This window comes from Lolium rigidum, chromosome 6, assembly GCF_022539505.1.
Source record: "Lolium rigidum isolate FL_2022 chromosome 6, APGP_CSIRO_Lrig_0.1, whole genome shotgun sequence".
NCBI classification, from domain to species: Eukaryota; Viridiplantae; Streptophyta; class Magnoliopsida; order Poales; family Poaceae; genus Lolium; species Lolium rigidum.
In genome coordinates, this window is record NC_061513.1 from 157,793,922 (window position 1) to 157,804,553 (window position 10,632).

General features: G+C 48.9%; 1 protein-coding gene across 1 annotated transcript; it reads right to left on the reverse strand.

Moving 5' to 3' along the window:
• Positions 1–1,109: 1,109 nt before the first annotated feature.
• Positions 1,110–3,385, reverse strand: LOC124667628 (AAA-ATPase At3g50940-like). Its single transcript, XM_047204895.1, has 2 exons — positions 2,333–3,385; positions 1,110–1,679 (listed from the first exon to the last, which is right to left on the reverse strand). The coding sequence occupies exons 1-2, from the start codon at positions 3,314–3,316 to the stop codon at positions 1,110–1,112; spliced, it is 1,554 nt and encodes a 517-aa protein (XP_047060851.1). The 5' UTR covers positions 3,317–3,385.
• Positions 3,386–10,632: the final 7,247 nt, after the last annotated feature.

A 10,632-nucleotide genomic window follows, 5' to 3' on the forward strand; every position in this document is an offset into this window, starting at 1 on the left:
TGAATCAATACAACATACATATTTAAGACTTGAGACACGGTTTCTATCATCTCCGCGCATCCCTCCTCCTATCAACATGCAGCGGTGATAACCTTATGTATTCCCCAACATACGTGTGCACTCATATATTAGTACATAAGACCATCATAGAAGATAACATATACTTGTATGCAACAAACAATGAACTATTTCACAATTGCCATAAACAAATCACTACTCAAACATAGACATAGCTAGCGATACAATAGATCATGGAAAATCAATAGATTGCATCACACAACATGTTTTCCAAGAGATTACAGTAGGGAGATGTTGGGGGTGTTGTTGTAGATGTTGAGGATGAACACCCCGGAGGGGTGGAGCCTACTGAGGCGACTCCGGCAGTGGTTCCACCCTCCGAACTCCTTTCCGCAGCAGCCTTCTGGCTCTCTGTTTCTTGCTTTCGATCTCCTCCGCCTCCGTCTCCAAGATGAGTCGGGGGATCATTATATAGGCATTTTTAGGTCAAGACTTCAAGGTAGGGCTTTCGATGGACGGCAAAAGTGTTGGGGTACGCACCAGAAAACAATAATTTTTCTAACAACCGTACTCTGCGTCTAGATCTATCTAAATATAATGGTGTAATGGAGAGTGTTTCGGTGACGTACCACCATAGACTGAAAGCGGTTACCGTTACACCGTAACATGGATGATAGTCGTAATTTGTCGCCGACCTCAAGGTTATAGAGATCCTCGTACAACTACAAGCGTCACAAATGGCAACATCTCCATGGGCACACGTGCATTGTTTTCCGCTCGCTCGATTCTAGGCTCTCCGGTAGGGAGATATCTCGGTGATCTGCCTGAGCACGTTTGTATTCCCTGTCTTTTGGTGATTTAATAGAAGGGGCGGATGTTGCTAAAAAAAGACATGATAAAACAATCGGAAGAACTACCCTCCATCGACCGAGAGCTAAGGTAAATCTCGACTAATCGAGAATTAGCAAATCGCACATTGTAATGCTACCTTAGTGTGCACAAGATTTACAAAAGATCCATCCGTATGTAGTGGCATGTGCTGATTGTCACGGCAGCTGGCGTTTGGTACAGTACTAGCCTACTAGGTTTGTTTACCGCCGTCCACGTCCGCGCACTCCACCTCGGCCACGCCGCGCTGTCCCTGATCCACGCCCCGCTCGTCGCGAGGAGCCACCAACTTCCTCGTCGAGCACCACTCGTCTTGCAGAACCCACGACGCCACGGCGAGGCGCCGGCGCCGGCTGCCGACGCGGGCGCCTAGGCCCTACGTGCAGCTTCTGCTTGATGTACCCGCCGGCATCTTCCCCGGTGCCCGCCTTCCTGTCTCTCAGCAGCTTGACGGCCATCTCCACAGCGGCATCGGCGTCGTCGGTCGCGAGCAGCTTCTCGGCGACCTCCGCCGGCGCCACCTCCACATCGCAAAGCAGCTCCTCGATCTCGGCGAAGAGCGGGTGGTCGTGGACGCCGTGGTAGTTGGCCGCGAGCTCCCTGAAGGCGACGAAGCCGCAGTAGCCCATGTGGACGTGCCTGTCCATCCGGCCGGGCCGGAGCAGCGCCTGGTCCAGCCGGTCCTTGTGGTTCGTGGTGAAGATGAGGATGCGCTCCTGGCCGCTGCTGGACCAGAGGCCGTCCACCATGTTGAGCAGCCCCGACAGAGTGACCTGCATCGCGCGGCACATGGCAAGGCAACGTGCAGGTTGGTAAGTGACAACTGATGACAAGCTAGCGTCTGATCAAATACGTGCAGGTTTTACAATATGCAGGAACCACAAGAAATGATGTGGCCAACTGCTATTGTTGGACAAACAACAGTAATAGTACAGACGTACAGTACTGCGAATTTGGAGCTGCTTAGTCAGAAGTGACTTGCTTCTAGTTGAAGCAATGCAGTGCTACTCTGTCGTTTTAGTGTTCAGTGAGGCTGCGGGACAGTGACCCCTCTGTTTAAAATGTTAAGTATTTCTAAAGGACTAAAGCAAAGAGCTGTGCAAAGTGATTTTGCAGTGTGTTCTGATCTGTAAGCTGATGATCTGTAAGACCGCACTGCATGTGCGCCTCACCAGATTTTGGAAAGGTTCGCTTCAGAGGGTTCCTTTGTTTTTTATGCAGTGTCTTACCGTGATTGTTCTCTTCAGACATAGCTTTACCTTCGATGTTCGTGAAAATCTTTACCTTCTCCGAGAAGCAAGGCGTGCTAAGATGAGATACTTATAGGTACTGCTACTTAAAATTGCTAAGATGATAAGCAAGTATGCAACTCGCGACATGAATTGAAATAGCAGTTTAGAACAAGTAGTGATGACTGATGACTAACCTTGTGATTCTTGGACGCCGGGCTGCTCCCATCGGGGCCTTCTCCGTTCGCGTCCCTCCGCGGCGCCGTGGTAAGGGCGCAATCGACATCCTCGACCAACAGTATGGACCTGTTCTTCATCCGGATCAGCAGCTTCCTCAGCTCGGTGTTGGACCTGACGCCGCCGATGTCGAGGTCATACACGTCGAAATGGAGGTGGTTGGAGATGGCGGCGACCAGGCTGGACTTGCCGGTGCCCGGCGGCCCGTGGATCAGATAACCCCTCTTCCACGCCCTCCCCGTCTGCCGGTAATACTCCTTCCGTGTCAAGAACCTGTCCAGGTCCTCCACCACGGCCTCCCGCAGCGCGCCGTCCATGGCCACCGTCGCTAGCGTGGACGCGTTGCGCAGCCTCACGGTCCGCCACTTGCCCCACTCGTTGCTGTACAGCTTGCTCTGCCTCTGCTCCTGGGACATGGCCTCCGCGCGGGCCATCACCGCCGGCAGGTACGACCCCAGCACCATGTCCTTGTGCCGCGCCTCGAAGCTCAGCTTGAACACCTCGCGTGCGTCCTCCGCCGCGGCCCGCCGCCTGCTGCCGTCGTGCTTCCTGCTCAGGCGCCACGTGAGATCCGCCCCGCCGAACGCGTCCACGACCGCCGTGCCGGGGCGCATGGCGAGCAGGACCTGCTCCGCTCCGGCACCGCGCGGCAGGCTGGCCTTCATGAGCGGCACGGACGGCGCCGCGGCCAGGAGCGTGGAGACGTACGCCCTGGCCGCCAGGAAGACCCGGTTGTACAGGGCGCCGTCGAACTCCTCGATGAGCACCACGTGGCGACGGGCGGATGCGGGCGGCAGGAGGAGCAGCCCGCCCAGGGCCGTGCCTGGGAGGATGTCGGATATCAGCCGGCGCAGCAGCATGGCCGCGCCCACCACGGAGGTGGCCACCGTCACGGCGCTCTTGTACCGCTCCAGCGCTTTGTTGTTTGGAGATGCCATGGCCATGGCCGGCTCCGACTGACGGTGTAGCTCTGTGGAAGGGGATTGGGTCGTTTAACACTTCGATCTTCTAACCATGTAGTACAAGGTCGGTTCTTGATCGGAGTGATAAGAAATGCAAGGTCGGTTCCAATGGCAATTGGCGGTTCATCATTCGGTGTGATCGGTGTATGCAATTGTATTTCTTTGCAGTAGTTTGGATCAAACTTTGCTTCCAAAAGGAGATTTTAGTGCGTCTTGACTCCATAGCTTTTTGAGTTCAGTGCAACTGGGTTAGGTTAGGTGAGTCGTTGAGGAGACCATGGATGCCAGGCCGGTTTCTTCGAAACATCGTATACATCGACCCCAACACCAAAGGCCGTTATAACCGGCGAAGTCAAGATCTTTTTGTAGTGAGACTAATTGTTTATACGGGCTGCATTAATTAATTTGGGTAGAAGGAAATATAGTAGTCTCTTCGTCTTATGAAACATGTTAAAAATTTATTTAAATTTAAATATATCTAAGCATCCCGCTCTCCGCTCCCGTACCCCCCTCCCCCCAGGCCGGCCGGGGCGCCGCCGCCTCCAAGCCGAGGCGGTCCTCTCCTCCCTCCTTCCCCGTCGCCGGCGGCGGCGGGAGCCGCCGGGGCGGTGCTGGCGGCGGCGGCCTCCCTCTCTTCCACTCGTGGTGGCGACCCGACGGGGCGGGCTCGTCCCTGCGACGGTGGAAGGCGCCGGCTCCGGCCCCGGCCGACTCGACTTGGTCCCTTGGGGCTCGGGCGCGGGGCTCCGCTCTCCCGCGCGCGGTGGTGTCCCGTCGGGGTGGGCTCGCCCTGGCGCTGCTCCGGACGTGGGAGGCCGTGTGGTCGACGGCTGAGGCGTCGAGGTTCTAATGCGCGGCGGCTGCTTGGTCCACCGGCGGCATGGTCGCCTAGGGTTGGCGTGTGGCGGCGGGATCTGGGCTTGTGGGCCCAGATCTAGGCCTGTCAGGGCCTGGCCGAATCTTGTGCTGTGGGTGGCTATGGGTGCTCCTGGTGGCTCCTCCACTGCCATGTTGGTCTGCTCCTGGCGGGCCTGAACCCGGCGACCTGGCCGTTCGCTGCCGTCGGAGGCCTGCGTTCTCGGGGTTCGGCGGTTTGATGTCGCTTGGGGGCAAGGTCCTTGTTGGCTATCCGGGATGGGTCCCTGGGTCGGCGCATGCTTGCCGGTTGGCAGCGTGCCCAGTAATGTTGCTGCTCCCGTGACGGTAGTCTAGTTTTCCCTCCGACCAGTTTGGTCCTACTAGTGCAGTTGTTGGCGACCTGGGGATGGTGAGGTCGTTAGTTGCCGTCATTCTAGTGTCGTTGACATCTAGATCTGGTCTGGTCGGGCATTGCTAGCTAGTGTGTGCTTTCACCCTGCGGATAAATCTAGTCGGGGCTAGTTCATAGTGCGGCTTTGGTTGGGGGAGCGGCGGTTATTATTGTGACGTCTACTCTACGTCCTCGTGATGGCGATCGGAATTTTGATCGGGTTTGGACCTCAGCGAAAGCTGAACATGGTTGTGGCATGTGTCGGTGACGATGGCACCTGAGGGTGTCACTCCCTTGTTGAAGGCATCCCGATGATGTCTCTCCTGTTCGAAATGATGGACTTTGTCCCTCCGCCCCAATCTGCTCCCCTTGGGGCCCTACTTTGTGCATGCTTCTCTAGTAGTGTCTTGTAGATCACCCTGTGACCTCGCGTTGGTGTCGCAACCCTCTCACAGCATCGGTCTGGCTGCTTTTACACGGTCTGCTGCGGTAGCTGATGTCCTTCCTAGCGCCTTGGGGGCTTTTCTAGAGCGGCATCTGGTCGTAGCTCTTGCTGGTGTGCTTATCCCAACGACATGGAAAGATGTTGTGTTCTTGGTCTGGACCTAGCCCGAGCTCCAGGGGTGGTGGCTCTCGGGTCTGGGTGAAAACTTTGCAGGACCTCCATCTCTGCCGACGACGATGACGCATTCTTGCGCCATTCACCTTTTTGGAGGCGTCGCCACAAGACCCTCCCCTTTGGTTCCTCAAGCTCTGCTAGGTGTCCGGCCCGTCGTTCAGTTTCATGTGGGTTGCAGTCTTGGTGCGGTGGAGGTTGTGTTGGTGTGGACATGGTCGTGATTGCTCTGGTGCTGCAGAAGAAAAGGCTCCCTCCTCATGGATCAAGCTGGTGCTTCGGCTCGACATTATCTGTGTTGTCTTCTGTTTGAGTTTCGTCGTGCGTTTGGCACATGTGTGTTGTAACTTCTGATGTAACTTCTAGCCGGTTGATGGCTTCGTTAATTCAAAGCCGGGTTCATTTCAAGTCTTCCGTCTAAAAATATATCTTTTTTTTTGTGAGAAGTCTAAAAATATATCTAAGCACTAAATAGTGTGTAGATATGTTTCAATTTAGATAAAGTTACAACATATTTCATGGGACGGATGAAGTATTAAAGATGATGTTCACGGAGGTTCGTATGGTTTGTTCTCGTTTCTTCCTAATAAAAATCATCCATTAGTCTTATGTGCTTCAGTTAATATTCTATAAGTAGCCCTCTTAAATATAAATGCGTCTCGTGAAGTAAAATTATATATTTGTTCTTTGAGCGCTAATGCGACCGACACGCATAATAATCTACTGGGTGATGCTGGTTTTACCTAGTTCGTGTATTCTGTCTAAGGACAAAACCTTAGTGGTTGGGCTTTGTTTCATAAACATGGTCTCCACAAACATTAAAAAAGGGAACATGAGGATAAAACTAGAAGATAAGTTCCAAATGAAATTACTTAAAACAAGAGGGAAATGCATGAGCATTTCTAAGCTTGTGGTTTTGCTAGTTCTTTTCCTTTACTCCCTTCTCATCATATCATGTCATGTCCCAGAGCATCTCCAGCCACGCCCCCCAAAGCGTCCCCTAAAGGGATTTGGGGCAGCGCCGGACAAAAAAAACCTTCTCAGCCGCGTGCCCCAAAGCCGCTTTATGTCCGGCGCGGCCCAATACGGTGTCCGGCGCCCCGAGCCCGTCCCCGCTACATAGGGGACGCTCCGGGCACGTCGGACACAACGAAAAGCGAGACGGACTCCCACCTGTCGGTGACTATTTCCATAACCGTTGGTTCGCGCCTTTTATTTCTCGTCGCGCCTCCCACCCCTCCGCCGCCGCTGGATTTGCCGGCAGTTTCGACGACTAATCTCTTCTGAGGGTCGGCACCGTCGTCGCGGCTGGCTCTCTCGCAAGCCTTTTCACCGCGGCCGCTTCGCCAGCGCGTCCCAGAACGCAGCGTCAAATCCGCCCACCTCCACGCACACAAGGAGTTCGACGACTTGTCAGGTAGGCGTGACTGGCCGCTATTCGTTGCCTCGTCTACCGCGGCGCAATTTTAACCATTAATTTTGCTTCACACATGGATAGCGATGACGAGATGCTTGTCCGACTGCTGGAGGACGAGCAAGCCTTCGACAACGACATCCGGGAGCATTTGCTGATCATCGCGTCCCTCCAGGACATGATTGACGCCGAGCCGGAGAAGCGGAAGAGGCCGCGTCCCGGAGGATCAAAGCCGGGGAGAAAGAAGTCGAAGCCCCAACAGAGGATGGAGGGGCATACCATGTTGCACAACGACTACTTCGCAGATAAGGCAACACATGTCAAATGTGGGAGGTGATGTAGGCTTGTGTGATCATGCACAATATGATCATCGAGGATGACCGCAAGAATCATGCCAGGACACATGTTGGTCCCTATGAGTGTCAGGGCCCTCTTGTGGAGGTTGATCATGAGTTGCCTGCAGATTTTGCTGATTTTCTCGCCATGCACGCACGGATCCGTGACAGCAATGTTCACGAGCAACTTCAACATGATCTCGTTGAGCATATGTGGAGGATCAAAGGATTATCAGCAAATGCCGCAGCACCTTGATCTAGCCCCATTTATTACATTTGTTTAGTTGTTTTATTGTTTATTGTATTTTAATTTGAAAATAATCTTGGCAAACATATTTATTTGTATGCTATATTTAATAAATGGTTGTGTTTTCAAAAACCCTATAAAAAAGTTTGGGGGTGGCATTTGGGGGACGCGGCTGGGGAGCGATGTCGCCCAAACGCGGCACGAACAAAACACCCCCCCCCCCCCAAATGCTCGATCCGACGCCGTTTGGGGGACGCTTTGGGGGACGCGGCTGGAGATGCTCTCATATCTCAAACAAAGTAATATTTTCATATCCATGATACTCCAATGCCTACAAAATGGTTAGCTCTCCAAAACAGATAATAGTTTCTACCATGATGCAAACTTTAGTCATAATTGGAAAATCATGGTATTCAAGAAGCAAATATATACAAAATAGAACACACTTTTTATTTTGTTTTATTGTGGGATGCTTTAATCATATACACTTTGCAATAGTTTCATTGGCATGACAACACATGCTCAAGGTCGACCCCAACTTCTCCATTGCTCATCCTTCTCATTTACTTTCCCAAATTTTATTCTTATTCATACTTATAAAATAATTATTAAGTACCAGTAGCTAAACTTATTTTACATAATATAATATAATGATACAAAGGTGTGCTCAAACTGAACAATAGATGAACCATAAGGAGCACACCATTGAGAGCTCGAAATTTTATACTTTATACTGAGACTTTTAAGCATACAATTACTTATATTGTCACTCATTTCATGCTCCATCTAGCTACAACCATGCCTATTTTGTGTACGAGTTCTGGTTCACTTTCATATAAGCTTTGCACATTTAGTAGTTTTACTAGAATTTTATTATTTTTTCCTTGTCTTTGACATGTGTGTAGGTGTTCTGGACAATCATGGATACATGAAGGCAAAGGGACCAAGAGGATATAATATGGGATAGTTACAAGCACCAGACTTAGCCATATGAGGTGTGGGAAAGTGATATTTTTACAACATTTTATATTTAAGATCTAAGGCCATGGTGTTGTAGCCCTCGTCCATACGGGTTCAACGAGCCAAAGAACACCTAAATCGGAGTCTGTATAAAGAAATGTCAAACAAAATATGAAAGCATCAGAGGGAATATCGACCATCGGTATGAGCAGACCCCGCCCGTACCGTACGGCCGGACGGGCCTCCGTCGGATCCGTTTCATCGAACAGAACAACATTTGTGAAGGCGTGATGAGCATATTTGCCCCTAGCTCCGTCGGTTCGCGAAACCGACCTCCAGAATGCCTACTTAAAGAGGGGAGGAGCCAAGGAGGAGGCCATCCATCCACGCCCCAGAGGCGGACCCCTGCCGCTCCACTGCCGCCACCTCTCCATAGCCGCCACTCCATCACCATCCCCACCAACACAGAGGAGGAGGAGGAGACTAGTACCTTGAAGGGCAACGCATCGATCTCCATCATCATCATCAACAACGTCTTCATCGCCGATACCCTTTGTATACTTGGTTGTGATCCAAACTCTGTTAGGATTTGCACTTGTATACAATTTTATCTTCATATTCAATCCATAGTATTGTCATGATGTTGATCCCCTTCATGTATGAGTAGTTCCTTTGTCCTTGGGGAGATATGGAGAAACCCTAGTAATATTATGATGTGAAATAAAGATAAATTATAACTTTGATTTATTGATTGTGTGTTAGTTTTCTCTCGTGATATTATATGAAGTCAGCCATGTAATATTGTCCTTTGGACATGAGAGGAAACTACCTTTGGAAGTATGGTAGTGCATATGGTGGGAAGTGACATACCGTGATTGGTGCACTATTGTATGAAAGAATGGATAAGAAAGGACTCAATACGCTTTGACAAATAACCATGGGGAATCCCATAATTGTGATGGATCAATAAGTGGTTTGCCGAAGGCCATTGCAGTGGTTATTTAGAGATCTATTATCAAACACGCATCTCATTATCGAGCCTTTCCCACACACAACATGAAAAAAGATATGGGTTCATTCTAACCATAAGTAATACCAATACTAGCGGTGGAACCTACATTCCTCGAGAACCCTTTAACCATATCACACAAACACACTCTCTTGCTTTAATTACTTTCATTATTCACTTTGCTTTTAGCTACTTCGAACTCTCAAACCATTACCATTTTAGTAACTTATAAAATAGGCTATTTCCAAACCATGGTTTGGGTGTGAACGTGGCTGCGCCTGTGGCAACGTAGTTGTGGGGTTGTGTGACTGCCATTTGCAAAGCTTCCACGGGACGGATTATATAAATAAAATATTTGCTGCTACAAGTACTGCAGTAACTCTGTTGTTGATCGCAGGAACCCAAACATCAACCATAAAACGTAAAATAATTAACTTTTAACTCTAGCTCACTTCATATGCATTGGAATTTTATATATGAATAAATAACAACAAGTTTTTGGGATCCAATGCATATAATGTGGTAGAATTTACTTTTGATATGTGGTAGAATTTAATTTTTGATATGAGTTAGAGTTAACAATTAATTATGTCATATATTTTATATATGAACAAATAACAACAGGTTTGATATGAATCGCCACATAAAGATAAATCATCTAATGAACTTATGACATCATCTATTTCTTTTATATCATAATCATCCCATAAATTAGACATAATTGTATCACATAGAGTACTATAAGGTAGTAAGGACATTCATCATTTTTAATAATATGAGAAGGGATGTTCATGGGAATTTGTGTGTTACCATTGTTCTCCATTCTCTGTCCACTTGTTCTTCTTTATTCTCTTTTTGGGGTGGCATGTGCATCCCCAATCTTATGCTTTTATAATCCTCTTCATCCTTCTTTTGTTCTTCCTTGACACTCTCAACATGATTTCTTACATTCAAAGCATTAATACAATGAGGAATATTCAAGCTTTCGACATATTTAAAAAGTAATTCTTCAATCTCCTTGTTAAATTTTTTTTTTGTATTTTTTATGTCTTAGTTGTTGAAAATAAAATTAAATGCAATGTAAAAAAGAACCGAATCTTAGAGATATGCTCCCCGGTAACGGCTCCAGAAAAGTATCTTGATAACCCAAACCAAGTCCCGGGATCACCGTAGTACAACTTGATTAGTATTTAAGTTTCAAACCTAGGAAGAGTGATAACCCACAAGTATAGGGGATCGCAACAGTCTTCGAGGGAAGTAAAATCCAAGTTTATTGATTCGACACAAGGGGAGACAAAGAATACTTATAAGCCTTAACAACTGAGTTGTCAATTAATTTACCTGGAAAAGCACTAGTAACGGGGGTGATGTGAAAGCGACGATAATATAGAACAATGTATGATAACAGCTGATGGCAGTAACACAGAACGCTGGCTTTTAAAATAGTTGATACTACTTCTAATGGCAT